Here is an 18989-nt window from a genome sequence, read left to right as displayed (position 1 = left end):
TTTGATATCAGCTAATGGTACAAGTTTTCAGGCAAAACTACTATAGTAATTGAGTTTAAGCGAAGAGGAATGCTATACACCACACTTTTATCTCACTTACAGATATAACACTACCAATCAGACCTTGAATTTTTTGTTTTTAAGACTGATCCAAAGGCTGCTTGGCAGTGCCACATTAGCAAGTTAGCAACGTTTATATAACATCTCTTTAGCAAATACCTGAAGTTCTCAAGAAAGAAAATCACATAATCCCAAAAAAATAAAAATAAAAATAAAAACTAAGCTTCTGCAGTTTCACCAATCGTGCTGCTTAAATAACAGACGCTAATAGGTATGATACAACATATTACATTGTTCTAGCAAAATTTGACCAGGGCAGGGTTCTTTGGCAACCCTCACAAAGAACTCAAAATGTAAAATGGATGCTTGCCACCCATTGACCTCTAAATCCTTTTGCAGGCTACTCACCTATTTTTGTCAAACATGCATCTAAAACTGAAACAGATCAATAAGCTCGAGTTATATTATATACATCTGCAGCGAAATGTGCAAAGGTGGCTTCCAAACTGTGAGATAACATCTACAAGGCCCCCATAACCTCCAACTGCCGCAACCTGTAACAAGTGGGTTCAGCAACATGAGAATTAGGTTGAGCATAAACATAAGGAGTCAAAACTATTCTGTGATTTGAGCGTGCTTCTTTCTTGACTTGGCCAAACATTAACAAATACCAAGAAACAGTAAATATTTTCAAATGGGAGAGAACCAGATTTGACCTGAATCAGAAGTTCAATATCGGTTCATTTTCTTTTTTGTTTGCTTTTACAGTAGAGTGCTTCTTTAGTTTTGTGTAACTGAATATAAAAATGTTAAACACAATGAGCAGACACTAAAGCTTCTTTGTCCCGAGCTATAGAGGAGAGTTTTGGGAATAAGGACTTAAAATTTACTTCTCCGCACCACACATCGTGCCAAAAACAAAGGTGAGAACCATCCCCTATTCTTTAGGAGACCAAGTTCGAGAGACACCTGCCATTCCTAATATTTCTCCAAAGACCCACCCCATATGCTGCTCGAATTTCCTCAGAACTCCAGCCCTCTCTCTAGATCCCATACTTCTCAACAATCACCTGCCTCCATAAAGAATTTCTTCATGAGCGAATTTCCAAAGCCATTTACCCAGTAAAACTTTATTAAACGGCCTAAGACTTTCACACCCAAACCTCCTCTAGGAACTAGGGAGAGTCATCCAGTTAACAAAATGGAGCATAGTCACCATCAAAACCATCCCAAAGAAGTTCAGTAGAATGCATCTACTAGCTATACCAATTGGTAAGGGGAAAAGGGGAAAAATATGTAGGCTGGCTGGAAACCGTGCTCCTAATAAGGGTAAGACAGCCCACACGAGACAAATAAATCTTCTTCCAACTAGCCAATCTTCTTTCCATTGTCTCCACTACCCCATCCCAAATTGCTTTTGACTTGAAGGGAGCACCCAGGGGGAGACCAAGACATTTCAATGGCAGGAAAGAAATGCTACAATTCAGAATGTAAGCCAATTCTTCCTGATTCAGTACATGGCCCACTACTACTAATTATGACTTATGGAGATTGATCTACAAACCCGAAATAGCCTCAAAACAAAGGAGGATATGTCCCAAATTACGAATCTAATCTTGGTCTATATCACACATAATAAGAGTATTATCTGCAAAAAGAAGATGAGAGATCTCCAAAGAGGCTGCATTATGGAGGTCGACATGGAATCCTACTAAATAGCCACCGCTCGTAGCTCTAGTCCTACTTAGAGCCTCCATGGCAATGATCAAAATAGAGAAACAGGCTGTAGAGATACAGGCGGAAATCCACTTCCTCCATTTTCACCCAAAACCAAGGCACCCTAGTAGATAGGATAGGAACTCCCAATTGACATGATCATAAGCCTCTTCCAAGTCCAGATTGCATATCACTCCAGGAATTCCATATTTCAGTCTTCTGTTCAGGCATTCATCTATAAGAACTGAATTAAGAATTTGTCTTCCCTCCACAAAAGCATTATGATTATTAGAAATATGCAAACCTAGCACCGGTTTCATTCTAATAGCAAGAACCATAGCCAAAATCTTATAGACACTCCCCAATAGGCTGATTGGTCTAAAATCCCTTCCAACTGCCCAATCTTTTTGGGGATAAGGGAAATGAAAATAGCATTAAGGATCTTCTCGAACAGATCATGCTCATGAAAATTATGGAAAACGCACATGAGATTGTCATTCACCATCACCCAATACAGTTGGAAAAAGGCAATAGCGAAACCATCCGGTCCCAAATCTTTGTCACCATCCATACTAAGCAACGCCTGATGGACTTCTTCCTCTTGAAACGGCCCCTCGAACCAATTCGCTTCACCAGCATCTAGTGAGGGAAACTCCAAACCATCTAACTTGGGCCGCCAAAGAGTTGTTTTCGTAAAAAGATTCTTATAATACAGTGCTCTGTGTATCAGAAATGGAAATTAAGAAAACAAGAACAAATAAAAAATAAAAAACAAAAAATAGAATAAAAGGAGATGATTCTATGATTGCCTCTCCTCACTCTATTAAGCTGCATCTTTTATCAAGAACAGGGATTTTTTTTTTTTAGTTGGTAAGTTACACAAGCACCCGGTAGGACATGAACCCACAACCTCACCCTCCACCTTGCTACAAATAAAGGAAGTACCATTTGAGCTAAAACTCATTGGCATCAAGAGCAAGGATACAAGCTGTATCATTTACCAGTGATAAATATTGACAATACTAATGAAACAAATAGAAGGTGAGAACCAAAGTTTATATCAATAATTAACAATCACAGAAATTTAAAATCTTCAGAGAAATATACCCATAAACATTAAGGAAAAAGGAGATTAAATCAGAACATACCCCTGAAGGATGTATGGAGACAGAAAATGCTGACAGAGGAGCACATTGTATTTGTGAAAGAATCGCCCCATTTATGTCAAAACGATTAAGAAAAGGTTCTGCTCCAACAGCTAAAATCTGTGTTATTTTTTCTTAATAAGCTCAATCACATCTTAATGGGAGAAAATGGAAGTCAAATATCAGAAGGTAACTGGAAAAATATTAGCAGGAGAAAAGTCTAAGAAATGACAGTTCAATCACAACATATATGGAAAACCTCAAACACATAGGGGTAATTAAATGCTTACTGTTAAAATAGCAGCAGCAATCACTAATCAAATTCAACCACAACAGCTGAGAAGGAGAATAGTTGAAAGTGCAGATGTGATAAGAAGCAAAAGATGTAGGGACATGGGGGAGGCAAATTGTGAGCATGCCAAAGAGATCCACAATATACAAAACTAGAAACTATTTGTGATAAGACCTCAATCAAGCAGGACAACTGGAAATTAACAGATCAACTTAGAAATACCAATTGGCAATCGCTTAAAACAAGGGGCGATAATATAGTTTGCTTTTGATTCTTGGTGCCTCATCTGTTAAATTAGGTCTCGCTGCAGACCTCTTTTATATATATATATATTATCACACTGTTTAATAAAGCATGAGAAGACAATGCTTGCATTTTCCAGTGTTTCTGGCTATTCAACCTATCCAGTTGGGTTGAGAAAAATTGTTGAAAAGTTTGTGGAAACCCTAATAACATATTAAACCCCAAACCCAAAAACAAGGGAAAATTCCTGGCTTTGCAGCTGTTTAAAATGAACTGATTCACTTCTGAAACTTAAGTCCCAAGCACCTTTTATTTGAGCAACACTATGTTCTAGGACCAATCAATTACAGACAGATACTGTAATAAAAGCTGCTCTGATAAAATAAATAAGAAGTCGTCCTATTACATCCTTTGGAAAATCAAAATGGATATTGGACCTTCAAATGACATACCACCAAGTTGAATTTTGTTCTTTTTTTTTTTTTTTTCTTGGTCGAGCAGGAACACCAGGATTAAACTTAGAAACAAAAGGTTCCCACCAATTACTATCACCACCCCCCCCCCCCCAAAAAAAAAAAAAACTTACTTGATTATCATCAAATAATACATCCTGCATGGAAGTATGGGTTGATATCCTTGAAACACGCTCCGAAGAGGGAAGGTTCCAAATGGATAAACTCCGACCACTGCCACAAGCCTATGAAGATAAGCATTGATGAGTTAGTTCATACCATAAGCCAACTGTAATAAGAGAATTATTCTTGACTCGAAATGATAAATCTTTATACCAAATGTATCTTTTTTTTCATCAATTTCGCCTATAACTCAGATGTAGCATTATAATATGAGCATTATCAATCAATAATGCTTTGCCGTTCAAATTACAATCTCACAATTATAACTTGCTTCCTTATGTGACAACTGAATTGAAAATTGAGTAGGAGAAAATAATATAAGCTTGTAATTGCTGAAAGAGTTTCTTGACCACCAGATGTCAAGTATCAAACACAGTTACACAGATCACCATAATTCTTTATACACTAATGACAAACAACCATAGACATAAAAATGAGCTTTATTTAAGGATAAAATATGAATCTTTCATCAAACTAAAAATCAGAATACTTATATAATGATGGGTATAAACAAAGAACAAAAAGAAAAGAAAAAAAGATATTACATCCATACCACGTAAAAACCTTTTTTTGATAAGTCATATCAGGTAAAAACTTACCAACCAGCTCTCACTTCCATCAAGAGCAATGCAACTAACACATGAGAAGAAACCTTTCACCTCTGTATTCTCTGCCGGATCAATTACTTGAATACATTTTCCACTTCTGCAGTCTAGGTAACACCACATACAGAAGCAACTGGCATTATCACTCTAATTATAATAAACAGTGTAAATAGTAATTTATAGTTAAAAAAAAAAAAGAATTCCACAACAATATTACAGAGACCTACAAAAAAAAATCTGAATAAATTCTGCATAAATTTTAAACTATTGAAGATTAGGAGAATTAGTTTTACCCCATATCCGTGCAGTCCCATCCTCTGAACCAGTTATAATCTGAAAATATAAAAAAAATAAAAATAAAATAATTAAAATTAAAAATTAAAAATTAAAAAATGTAAGAGAAATCCTGCAGTGCATCTTTTCCTTCAAATGTGCTGTGCTATATTATTGTTAATTGCGATGACAAATTACACACAAAGCACATAAACTAATGCCCCCTAAAAAATAGGTTGAAAAATGAAAACTAGAAAACAATCATTCATCTGATTAGGTTTAAAACCAGGGTAGTGGTTAGATGAAAATAAAGGAAATGTTTTATCTGCAGATTTCCACTTTTAAGAGACTGAACAAAAAAAATTATTATTATAAAACTCTATGAATAACCAGTGACAACAATCTGCCACCTCAGGCAAGATTTTCAAAAGTAAATGTGCATACATATGTTGCCCACCCCGGTTGGAGGAAAACACTATCCTTAGTATCAAACCTAGCAGTATCTCAAATTGTATAGTAAGGAACTAATACTATAATTCCTTCACCATCTTGCAATGATCAGCCTATGATAATTTGGCTTGCGGATTTAGGTAAGATATAACTGCCCAGCCCGGTTGGAGGAAAACACTATCCTTGGTATTAAACCTAGCAGTATCTCAAATTGTATAGTAAGGAACTTTTTTTTTTTTTTTTTTTGATAAATAATACATTTCATTAATGAGAGCAAAGGGATGCAGCCCTAGTACACATGATGCATACAAAGAAAGGCCTCCTTATTGTATAGTAAGGAACTAAGACTATAATTCCTTGACTATCTTGCAATGATCAGCCTATGATAATTTGACTTACGGATTTAGGCCATATATAGAATTCTTGACGGAGGATTGTTTAGATGCTTCATCAACTTTTTCAGTTAGTTGTATCTCATAGTCCAACCCCCTCCCTTCCTTTTGACAGTCCTTTTAAATTCTTTGCTTGTAACTAGTTTGCTCCCTTTTCTATTTCTTACAAGTGCCTTTTGTTTTCCTATGTATGACACCAACCAACATACGTAAGTGTTAAAACATTATAAATGGAGCCTTCATACCAATTTCCATAGTTGAGGACAAGTTAACTAATGAAGGAAAATGATCATCATCAAGAAAAAAGAAAGGACCCCCACCTGATTGACAGAGTTTCGGGCTACTATACAATGCAAGTAATCTGAATGCCCCTTGAAGACTACTTTGATTTTACCAGTTTCCTGAAAAATACCAATAACATTCACGCAGAAATTACATCAGCTTGAAAAATAAATCAAGAACACTCTAAATCATCTAAAGGGAATAAAATTCTTAATTGTTTCCGAGTTGAAAACTCCCTTAGATTAGCAATATATTCACCTTGAAAAGATACGTACCACATCCCAGCAATATGCACAAGAATCACCAGAAGCTGAAAAAATAGATCCCCCCTACAGTACAAGATATGATATAAATACAGACTCCTTCATAAATAGATAGATATACATTGCAACAAATCTAAGGGGAAGGTTACAAATAACAAAAGAATAGAAGAGATCACAGACCTGCATATTAACAGCAATGGCATTATTCTCGGGGATTGGAGAAAGAGACCCCCAAGGACCTCTAGAAGACAAAAATAACACAAAAAATGGAACTAAGTTGGTAATATATAGGGAGAAAACGAATATATATATATATATATATATATATATATATATATATATATATATATATATATATATATATATATATGTGTGGTAGAATGGACAGAACTGACATAGACAAGCGTATATATAACTCACTTATGTTGAGGATTTGCCAGGTCAAGTACTGGCTTAATGTGGTTCCCTGTAGAGAGAGAGAGAGAGAGAGAGAGAGAGAGTTTAAACATATATATATATATATATCCCTAAACACAAAAGTAATACATAAAAATTATTGAATAATAAAAGTTGAAGCAAACAATCCACAACTAGGAAGCAGAAAGTTACTTAGCAAAACGCAGGCACCCTAGATGGTAATCTTAAAATGATATAAAAGCTTTAGGAAGTCAAAATGGCCATATTCGACTCTATGTAACAGAAGCGGACAAAATGCATTACAATATTTGAATATTGTCTTTTCAATTCAACAGTATCTTCTAAGAAGCATATGCCAATTGGCAATTTGAAGCAACCTTACATATTATTACTTTACATAATCCCTTTACATAGACATGGTGTAAGTATAACTTAGTTCCATTTGGGGCCAAGGCTAAAGCCTACCACATCATTCATATGTATGTCCCTGAATCACATTCCTGTCTGTAAAAGAAAAATACAGGTCCCTTGAGGAAAAAATAAATGGTTTCAAATACTCTGAATAACCTATAAATACTTTTGACACTTCTAGAGAGACTGAAGTTTATGACCTTTCTATCGTTAAACATTGGGATTTGAACTTCTACCAATGTACAAATGCCTCCATGATACCCTTAGTTAAGACCAACAGTATAAGAGTCTGACAAAATTGAATTGCTTAAATTGAGAATATCCTGATCAGTTTTTTAAAAAAAGAATTTCATCAACCTATATTTCTGGTGATCTGAGTAAAACTATAAAGAATGAAAGAAAAGTAGTTTTTTTTCTTTCTATTCAATACGGGGAAGGGGGAAAGGGGAATGAAAGAATAGTATTTACACATGCTAAAATAGGTACAAATATCAGTTTATACCTATTTGATGTACAATTTTTTTAGAACCAATAAGAGAATTCACATGTTTATTACCTTGCAAAGGAATGGGCAAATCTGAGCTTAAAAATTCCTTCCACCTCCATCCCCGAATCCGACCATCATCACCACAACTACATGAAAATACTCATATAGTCAGATATGTTAACACCATACCAACGCTTCATTTTCATTTAGATCAACTTACAGGTAAGAATTATTTGTGTCCAGGTGTAGACGTGTTTTGTGCATGTGTATTATATTCTCTACTTGTATCTAATCTAATTCACATGTAAGACTCTGCATCTTGTAGTAAAAATACAAAATAAGCATGGACATAATAAATCCAAGAAATCACTAAATTATTGGAGGGCCTACAAACAAGCATGCTCCTGCTGAGCACTTCAACTCACTTACACCTAAATTTATGAATCAGCCTAACATGAAGCAAATATATGCAGTCATAATTTTCATTCTACAGCTAGGGCAACCAAACAAAGGTAACATGTCCAAAGAACATTGACACTCTTAGACTTTTAGTGTGTGTGTGTGCGTGTGTGTGTGTAATTATATTTCCTGCAAGGGTACAAAATCATCAAGAAAAACAAAAATCGCACACCAGAATATCAAGGACAAACCATCCGACCAAACTGTTAAAGCGTTGATAAGAACAGAAATGCTAAAATGTTTCTACTAATAAATTAACAATTACGAAAAAACCAGTCCACCATGAGCTTGTATCTATTATCATCTCAATAGTAACTAAAACAAGTTTTGCTATGCCACTTCAATGCACATAAACCATTGTTCTAGGAACCAAAATGACTGTAGAGCTCATAACACAGTAATGCAACACAGCTCGTGCAAACGCATTCCACATTAATATTGTAATTTGTTAAACAGCAAAAAATCATATAAGACGCAAGATGCAGCATTGCTATTTTCTGAAACTTCAAAGTGGCCACACACATACCTTAGCAACAAGGCATCTTCATCCTCACCATAGAATTTGATATCATATACAGGTCCATCATGCCCTTGCAGAAACCATTCTGGTTCAGCCACTAACAAGCTACAAAAATCCAATATTATAGTCTCAATTCGAGTCTCAATGAAAATAGTTAATATTATAGTCTCAATGAAAATACTTGTCAAGGAGTTAGTTTCTGTTTGGTTTCAAACCATAGATAATGAAAATACTAGCGAAGGAGTTTGTGTCTGTTTGAATTTGTTCAACTTTATAAAGCGCAATTTTTTTAAACGGCCACCCAAATGGGATACTTTTACGATTTTATTTTTAAAAGAGAGTTTGGCCAGGCAAAACGCACGTTTTCCCATCGACACTTCCGGCGATTTTGGTTTAAAACGGGAATTTAGTATGCGTGTTTCGCATAATCGCAGAGCAACCAACCATCATGTATAGCAATTCATACTTACTGTTGTGCCTTTGTATTGCTAAGACCCAATTGCTGCAAACCAAAAAAAGAGGTAAATAAAATTTAGTTCACTGCAAATTCTGTTGAAATGAGACACGGTAAAAAATAAATGACTCACGAGCTTGGAAATGCAGGAGGAGATGGAGTAGGAGGCCAGCAAGCCGTCACTGGAAGCCACGACGATGGTGTCCGGGTTAGGGTTTTGGGAGGGTCCCCAAACCGTCCGGAAAACGGTTCGGGTTCGGATCTCCCTCTCCTTCAATATGCTTTCCCTGTATGCATCTTCGTCCCAGTTCGTCGCGTCTCCGCACATTGTGGTTTGTTTGGGCTCTGTGAAACTTTGTGAAGCTTCACTGAGAACACCAGGATATGAGCTAAGAAGTGCGACCGTTACGTTTAATAATGGCGAAGATTTTCGACTTTATAGCTCAACTTGTCGTCTTGATGAAACTTGTGTCTTCTTTATTTTAACGAAAACTTCACATTACCTCCGTAACTTCTGCTCTATTTTACAAATTATTTATGAATTTTTAAATCTCTCATTTTAAACTCTTAAACCTTCAATTACTCTCAATATGAACTCTTCCATCAGATTTTAAATGTTACATGACGTTTATACCCCTGCCTTTTGTATAAAATTTCAACTTCGAAAACCTTTTTTTTATTTTTGAAAAAATGAAAATCAAGAACATTTTAGTATTTTTTGTATTTTTAACTGCTAAAATTAATAGAAGAGTTGTAATTGAGAGTAATTGAAAGTTCAGAGGTCCAAAATGAGAGATTGAAAATTCAGGGTTTGTAAAATCGGATGAAAGTTTAGGAGACCAAAGTGAAGTTTTCCCTTATTTTAATATGTTCTTACATATTTCACATCAAGTGTTCGTAGAGATATTATTGCTTGTTTGGGAAGACAATTATTCTCAATTCTTTTCAACCTTTTTCTCTTTTTTAGTTGATTTGATATTCCTAACACTCGACTCAAAATTTTTTAACTTTATTTAAAATTTTATATTCTTCAAACAACCCAAACATAATTTTAACTCTTTTTTCTCTTTGATATTCGCAATTTGAAATTTAGTTCAATAGAATATAAAAAAATCGCAAACCCAATCGAGGTCTATTAAATTTTATTACAAACTTATATGATAATATACCATTTATCACATTAATTATTAAATAATTGAATTTATTTATAAAATTTTGTTACATAATTTTTTATTATTATTAATATACTACGCATGTAAATTTTGTAAAAGATTATGGTAAAAATTAGAACAACAAGCATTTTCCTTTCACATATGGGTATTTGGTTATGCATGCATGCTTAGAATATGTCGTTTCTCTTGAAAAAAAATATATACTATATCGCAAAATTGGAGGAACTAACGGTGACATTGGGTTCTTCCTAAATTTTAAAAGAATGAGGGCCCGTTTAGTTCGAGGAATATAACCTTAGAATGGAAAAGCTATTCTTGTGGAATAGTTATTTTTTTTGTTTGGTAAAGATCTATTTCTAGGAATGGTTATTTCCGTGTGAATCACTAATTCATCACACAGGAATAACTATTCATCTAAAAAATTAGAGGAATAACTATTTTTGAGGGAAATGATAAGGTTTTCTCAAATTCCATTTGTTTTTTCTCTCTCAAACTTTATATATATATCATGTGGATGGCTAGTCACAGAAGGCCTTGGGGGGTGGCGCTGCCCCGGAGGACCTGCAAGGCCCTTTGGGGGTGGCCGCGCCATCACCGGTGCATGTTGTGGCCCTTGTGGGTTGCCGGTCACTGTGGGATGGTCGGCCACCACATGTTAACCTTTTTTTTTTTCTTTTCTTTTCTTTTTTTAAAAAAAATTGAGTTTTGAAAAAATTAGAAATTAAATGGAATTTTTAGTAATTTCAGTTCAATTTCAATTATAAAATATGTGTTGCTACCAAACTAAATAATATGAATAATCATTCAATTCCAACATCTTTTACTCTCAGTAATACCTGTTCATTTTCCAAATGGAATATCCATTCCGCAAACCAAACGGGGTCTAATGTTATATCACACTAACATTCCACTACTATCCCACTATTCTGATGGTATACTGCCAAATATACCTTTGGATGGGCCCTTGTAGAGAAAAATAAATAAATTAATTAATGATAGATTCACATTGCCACATCAATATAGTGAAATAATAATAATGAGATACTAGTGCGATATATAGCATTACTCATTTTAGAGATTTTAGATGGGTAGAAGCTAAAGTGCAATTGCAGCTTGTAGAACAAGTTCGGTAGTAGACTTTCTTCCTCCCATAGTGCTGTGTGTATGAAATGGAAATTAAGAAAACAAAGAACAATTGAACAAATTAAAAAAATTAAAAATAAAATAAAAGGAGAAGATTCTATGATTGCCTCTCCTCCCTCTTTAACAAATCAGCGCCTTACCATTGACTGAAATGACAAAATTACAGAAAACAAACCTGTAATGACTGACAGACAGGACAGCTTATGAGTTCTCCCATCACCAGGGCCAGTCTGAATAGCTACAGTTTTCATTATTAAGCAGCCAGTATAAAACCAACTAGTTCAATTGCTCTGGGAAAATACAACAATCTAAATTTACAAATTCTAATCAGGGGGTGTCATGCCTCCAGTTTGGTTATGCCATAAGCACAATTTCACCTCGTGAACCTGTCAAGAATGGAAATAGAGTTAAAGAAAGTGGAAAGTTTATGGCAAAAGCACTGAAAAATCAGGACTTTGGATGTTACATTTCTCGAAAATCTCTTTCGCCAACTGCAACAGCGAATCTGTGTCTTCAGCTATCTCTGAAATCCTCTCTGCCTCCTTAACTGCTTCAGCTGCCACAAAAGATTTGTTTTCGGCTTCAGCAATCTTGTAGGCAGCAGCCTCCGCTGCTTCTTCTACTGTATCACCAGCCTTTGCGGTGGGTGTCCCGGGTGTCCCAGATGAGGCATCACTTTTCATCTTGTAACAGTTTTGGACCTGCATTTTGATCATAAGATAATTCAACTTCATATATTTAACCATTTTAGGTTACCCTAGCGGTAATAGGGCCATGGTCTTCCCTTCTGCTATAACGACTTGTTTCCATTTCTAATGTCATCAGTGCCCCCCGACCTGATTGGTCGGCTTCTGACACGTCTCAGGTTAGATGTCGGTTGTAGGTGCCATTTTTCGGCTTCTGACCCAACTTAACATCTTTATATAAATACTTTCTTTTCAGAAGACCTAGCACACCTCAAACTTTCACAGGTGCTTTCCCTCTCTTTTCGTTCCCTCTGTTCCCTCAATCTCTCTGATTCCTCTATTTCTTTAAAGTCAAAACCCTTGTCAGTGCAGCCCAGCTCGGCACCCCCCTGAGGTGCAGGTCAGCTCAGAAGGAAACTCAGACTTGCAACCTCCGTCAGGTTGAAAGTCGGAGGGTAGGCATTTCCAACCTGATTGAGTCGATGCCCACCGCTACTAGTGGATGTTATTCAATACATGGAACACTGCATAGACCGGAAAAAAAAAAAAAAAAAAAAAAACACAAACTTCTCACCATACATAGCAATTCTCCATCCACTTGTGCAACATGCACTTGCTCCCTACTTCGGTAAGTAAGGGTCACAACAATGGGGGTTTAACGATAACAAATGAATATAAATAGTCCAAAATTTATGTTCATAACCTTGATATTCAATTTGTTTGGGTAAACTAGTTCTCATCCTATATTTCGTAACAATAACTTGTGAAAACAAGTTTCACAACGCAATCTCTAGCTCTTAGTTCCCAAGACCTGAGAGGAACTTGAATGACTAGGAAATAATGATGACCCAAATCTTCTCAAGTTCCTCATTGATCTTCAGAAATAATAAGTGTTCATAATGAAGGAACCAAATAAATAAGCCTAGTTAGCTGGGCACTGAAGCAAATGAATAGCTTGGTCTTGCAATAGATCAGTTCTTAAGGGATGAAAAGTAAATTAAAGCAGTCATATTGACCAAATGGCAAATCCAACATTACATTACACTTTGAGCACAATGCACTAGAAGTATACACCAGCCAATTTGAAATTGTATTGTTTATATATATATATATATATATATGATGTGAGCCAGCAAGAGAAATATTCATGGTGTAGAATAATTAATGAATAATCTGCATTGAAAAGCATAAACCCAATCACCTTTTCAAGTTTGTCTTGTGCAACCAGCCTTCTCAACCTTGTACTTAACAACCTCCTAAAATTCTGTGGAACCTCATGCCTTTGCTGCCATAATATTAAGGAAAAAGGACATTCATCATTTCTCCCAAACTTAACAAGTGGAGTAATGGTGATTAAAATGTGACATAGAAGCTAAAGAATATTAACACCTCCTCCCAACAGCAGGTTCTTATGCGTTACTCACCCATCCACCATTAGGAACGCCAGTTCCCATTTGTCTTGCATGTGTTAAGCATGAATTTTACATGTTTTCAGAAATTATTATTTTTTTAACCTGAATTAAAGAGAAAATGTCCAGTGGTACTTAGACCTGAGATTTTCTAAAATCAAAATTTTCTTTAAGTTTTCGTGCAAACTTTGGAGTTGGATATGTTGTGTACCAGTGAAATTCAATTCTATTTTGAAACTTGAGTTTAATGAGAGAAAATATAGCAGCTGCCTCTATTCATTTCCTTTTGTCATAAGCCTACATAAAGTTTTGGCATCAGCAGAATCTTAGAGATATTTCTTTGTAAACCAAATTAATAAGTTCCTCCATGATGTATTAACTAACAATGATATACAGGGAAAAAATGAATCATACCTCAATAAAGCTAACAATTTTACCAGTCTCCAGTCCATTTGGCTCTTTCGAGGTTGAAAGTGCTTCAAAAATCATTTCATTGTACCTGGTCACAAATGATGGAATATGTTAAACATAACAGGAAAACGATTGAGAAAAGTGAAGCTAAAAACATAATAGGGGAATGTAAGGCTCTTGGGAATTATTGAAAGTTGGAACAAGACACTGCATACCAACTGTAGACATATAAGGAAGTCTTTCTGTTTTATGACTGTGTGCATGGGTTTCATATATCATGAGTTACCACTTAAATTGTTTTGAGAAAAGCAAAAGGAAAATTTTTTCTAATTTTCATCAACATATTTTCTGAAATGAGACCTCTTGGTGATTACTTGCACAGGATTCCTCTGATCCTTAAAAAGGTGTGACTGATAGATGGGCTTGAATGGATGGGAAATATAGAGTATAACTTGTGACTGAGTCTAAACAAACATCATCATCATATATTATTCTAGGAAGAGGATGTAAATAAGCCCACGGAATGCAAAGCAAACCCGGATCATGCCATTCTGTACAATTGCATCAATGTGCAAATTTACCACATAACACATCCACAGTACACACAACAATTAGCTACAGGCCTTTCATTCGTGCCTCATTTAGAATTATTTTCATTGAATAGAGGTTCTTTCAATAGGGATATTTAACAAAGCACGTCATGAATCCATGCACATTAATTGCGGGCAAGAGACCACATAGGTTCTTAAAGTGAGGGATCAAGATATAATAACTCTTGTCCATATAGAAGTTACATACATAACTATTTCAAAACACTGAATGCAGCAAGTTATTTTTGGATAACTGATGACAAACAACCTTATATGCTTAAAGGAAGGACTGTCTTATAGTTTTAAGCAAATGGTTGCCATCTCATATCTACCGGTCAATTGAAACAAGAGTCTTTGGCTTCAAGATACATTTACTGCATACCCTTTCCCCCCGACTTGTTAACCAACCATCCTATCACAATGCTTGCAGGAATTTATAAGATTCTAAAAAGCTGTCTTCTTCCATATTGCAAACCCGTGTTTCCCACTCATCATTCCTCACCTTTTGACATTCAGAAAAATTCCAATCACTCAGCAGATATGCAAATATATGCAGTGAAAACTTCATAGTATACCATACAGCATCATGGAGTTACCTGCATAATTTTTTGGATACGAAAATAAAAGGCATAAGAAACTTATTGGCAGCAAAGGAAAGAGAAAACTAGGTGCCATACCTTGAAGCATTTTTTCCATCCATTAAGCTCTTTGAAGAATCATCCATATTTGGATCAGCCACAGCATCATGTGCAACTGGAGCTGCAGTGGGGGTCTGTGCAATGGATGATGGAGTAGCGGGAGCCTCCTGGTTAAGTTTTGTTTTTGGTGTCCGTGATTTTTCCCGGGGGCCTTGGCCATTGGCGCTAACACTCAAATTCCTCCATTTATCCTATTCAAGCAGAAAACAATGAGAGCATATAGCACACACAAAATATTTGCCGCAATAAATACATGTTGTGATACCACATTAGTGGCATCTACTCCCCCCCACACCCCTTCCTTTTAAATTATGAAATGAAGCTTCATTCAAGTTAGGGATGAAAAGGCAGTTGCGGTTAGTAAAATTCAACCGCTTAGGCGGTTAGTAAATTTTACTAACCGCCTCCGCTAACCACTAGGCGGTTAACCGCCCGGTTAGCGGTTAACCGCATCCGGATAACCGCTTTTTTTGGGCCTTTTATTGGGCTTTTTTTTTTTTTGGCCGGTTTTGGGCTCATTTTGAACGTTTTTTGCTCACTTTAAACAATTTCTTTTTTCCTTTTCATTGCCATTTTAGCATTAAAAATTGCTATATACCAAAATCCTTTTTGGTCACCTTCTACGAATCTACACAACATATAATACAAATAAAATTACAACAATTATTGTAAATCATCACTTCACTTGTAGTCTTGTACACAACATACAAATAAATATATATAATAAAACTATATATATTATATGAAATATACAAATAAATATATTATATGAAATATAGATATAATAAAGCTACATATATATTTAAAAAAAGCGGTTAGCGGCTTTCAAAAACCCAATAACCGCTAACCGCTAATAACCGCTTTCAAAAGTGATTAGCGGTAAGCGGTTCTAGATTTTCACCCCTAATTCCAGTGGGTAGTGCAGAAGTTAAATTAACTGAAATGCACAAACAATTACACTATATGGTTGCACTGCGTTCTGAACTATAGCATAACCTCAATGACTCGTTGTAAACTATGGAGTACAGACTTGCCCATCACATAAACTCAATAATGCCCTCAAAATACACAATAGGTGAGGGGGAGGGAACCATGTTGTAACATCTACAATCATTGCGTCAGCAAGAGTCCAGCAGGCAGTGACTCTGAGGGTTGTAACAACTATGAAGTGAGCTATATCTAAACTTACCGGATGTAGCCAACTGAACAGAAACCAGATCTGATTCTCAATTGCCAGTTCAAGATATGGTTCCTCTCCTTTTGCAACCTCTCCATCAATAAAAATGATTTATAAAACAAGCTTCCATGGCTGGGCTTGTGCAAATTAGCTTCTTCTTTTTTTTCTTTTTTTTTTTTAATAAGTAAAGGAAATTCATTAAAAGCACAAGGGCGCAACCAAGTACACTAGAAGTACAAGAGAAACACCCAGCAATCAAGAGTGAGACAAAAGAGAACAAAAATAGCATAGCTAGAGACATGGAGAAAGGCAGTAGAAGAGATCTACTCAAATACAGATTTAAGAAAACAAGTCCGTAGATCAGTGCTCATTCTCTCTCGATCATCGAAGTTTCAAGCGTTCCTTTCTCTCCAAATGCACCACATTAAAAAGGAGGAATTGCATTCCAAACAATACTGATATCATTCCGGCCGACCCTTCTATTCCAACTCGCCAAAAGATCCACCACTTGTCTAAGCATAACCCACTTTAGCCCAAACATCTGAAATACCATGATAACTCACAACACCGGTGCTCTCTAACTTGATTCGATGGGCTAATCATCTCATTTAGATTTTATGACCTAGAGGTTTACCATTTTTTCACAGATACAGTAAAAATTTTCAGCCAACACACCTCAAATTCAAGGTTGCATAGCTCATTCATTGGCCGAAAGTAATAGAAAGAGAGAGAGATTAAGATCCATGATAAATGGGTCTTAATTTATAAAGCAAAAAGGGGAATGAAAGAAAGAAGTTTAACATTGCATCCCAGTCAGTCAGATGTTGCATTGCCGAGAAGAAAAAAATAGAGACTTCACCTTATGTCAATGAACTAAACCAACTTTCTACATGGTCCACATCACTTCCTTACATGTCAAATCCTCAAATAATCATCATGGTGTATTTCCACACTGATCATTAATCATAAGGAAACCCACTAGAAAAAGGGTAAACTTAAATACGAACATTGTGAATGTTGATACAAGTTATGATCAACTAATAGCACTGAAAGGAACTACTTGGTAGCTTATTCAATGAAGAGTAAATCGGTTCCCAGTGATTTTCATAGTCATTACCAGTCAAAAATCTTCAAGCTCAGCATAAAAACTCCCTAAATTAACAACCAACGATGCCAGTTCGATGGTTTTCATATACTATGAAGGCAGGCTATATTACTTGCACAAATCTCTTCTGGGTTCAAATATACAAGGCCAAAATCAAGAACAACATTCATTCCTATAGCTTATGAATCAGAAAGGGACGCTGTTTTCTTGCAGTTACTCAAAATTTGTGGGTTTTGTGGGTTTATCGAAACCTATACAAATCTCTTCTGGGTTCAAATATAAAATTCCAAAATTAAGAATAACATTCAGTCCTACAGCTTACGAATCATAAAGACTCGTTCATTTCTTGTAGTTACTCAAAATTCTGGGTTTTGCGTGTTCATGAAAACCAGCTATGCAAACCCACATACACACATAAACAAATACATACATACTACGTGTAGACAGAGGAAGAGATGGAGAGAAAGACCTTGAGATCAATGTTGGAGCGAGAAGAGAGAAAGGGATTGAACTCAGGGTCTCTCTGGATGTCCTTCCATTTTCCAGTGCCGTGCTTGGCCACTCCCGCCCGTAGCGCTTCTTCTTCCTCCGATGTCCACTTTTGTTTCGGGTTTCCCATGTCTCTCTATCTCTCGCTCTCTCTCGGTGTCCTGCTGCCAAAGCCTAATTTTCTGTGCTCTGACTCTGGTATCAGTTTGGTTTCCAGGGTTGCTCGTGGCGCTTTCAACGATATTGAACTACCATGAAACGGCACCGTATTGACCCCTCGTCATTTTTTCCAATCAGAGCTTGCCATGTCATGGGGGATTAAATCGGATAAATTATGAATATTAGAAGTTGGAATAAAATGACCAGCCAAATTTTCTAACTAAAACTGAATCATATTTTAACTGAATTTTCTAAAACATTTTAACTCTAATTTTTTCTTTTCTTTTTTTGCACAAAAAAATAAAAAATAAAAAGTTATTCCATATAAATAGTCATTCCTAATAATAGCGGCCCAATCAAATAACATAATAGTTATTATATTCCTTGATCTATTAATATGCATCAAATATGTCCTTATGAGTCCTTAAGAGATAGCTCAATCGACTAGAGATCACGCCTCATGAAGCGGTAGTCACTAATTCGAATCCTCCCTTCCCACTGGTATGAACATATCAAAAAAAAAAAGTATACTTAAGAGTATTATTATCGTGGAACTATACAAATTTCTTAAGCAATACAAGAGTTCTAAATTGTGATACTCAATCATTTTCCTATCCTAATTCCTAAGGTTATTGCAATGCAGGAGCCCTCCTGTTGGGGATTGGCCTAATAAGGCCCCTTTGGCAAGCAACAGTACAAGCAAGTGAGGACCAATTACGACATGGGCAAAATGCGTACTCGTCTAAGAAATAAACGTATACAAAAGATCCTAATTGGGCCACGTGTACCCTAACATCCTAATATTTTTGTGGCACATGGGAATAATTGCCTAATAGAGTATGGTCT

At 35.8% G+C, this 18989-nt stretch overlaps 2 protein-coding genes across 2 annotated transcripts; both read right to left on the bottom strand.

Moving 5' to 3' along the window:
• Window positions 1-291: 291 nt before the first annotated feature.
• On the bottom strand, window positions 292-9507 carry DWA1 (DWD (DDB1-binding WD40 protein) hypersensitive to ABA 1). The gene is made up of 13 exons (XM_088511492.1): window positions 9238-9507; window positions 9121-9152; window positions 8657-8755; window positions 7741-7817; window positions 6777-6822; window positions 6537-6597; window positions 6369-6422; window positions 6132-6212; window positions 4990-5029; window positions 4691-4803; window positions 4043-4153; window positions 2925-3041; window positions 292-614 (listed from the first exon to the last, which is right to left on the bottom strand). Exons 1-13 carry the CDS (start codon window positions 9430-9432, stop codon window positions 525-527), a joined length of 1116 nt encoding a protein of 371 aa, XP_088367618.1. The 5' UTR covers window positions 9433-9507; the 3' UTR covers window positions 292-524.
• A 1964-nt stretch (window positions 9508-11471) lies between these two features.
• Window positions 11472-18155, bottom strand: LOC132165660 (telomere repeat-binding factor 4). The gene is made up of 6 exons (XM_059576313.2): window positions 17965-18155; window positions 15193-15404; window positions 13929-14013; window positions 13307-13390; window positions 11886-12120; window positions 11472-11805 (listed from the first exon to the last, which is right to left on the bottom strand). Exons 1-6 carry the CDS (start codon window positions 18112-18114, stop codon window positions 11774-11776), a joined length of 798 nt encoding a protein of 265 aa, XP_059432296.1. The 5' UTR covers window positions 18115-18155; the 3' UTR covers window positions 11472-11773.
• Between the last annotated feature and the right edge of the window lie 834 nt (window positions 18156-18989).

Source organism: Corylus avellana, chromosome 11 (assembly GCF_965113065.1).
Source record: "Corylus avellana chromosome 11, dhCorAvel1.hap1.2, whole genome shotgun sequence".
Classification (NCBI taxonomy): domain Eukaryota; kingdom Viridiplantae; phylum Streptophyta; class Magnoliopsida; order Fagales; family Betulaceae; genus Corylus; species Corylus avellana.
The sequence above is the reverse complement of the archived record's forward strand: the minus strand, read 5'-3'. Positions and strand labels throughout refer to the sequence as shown.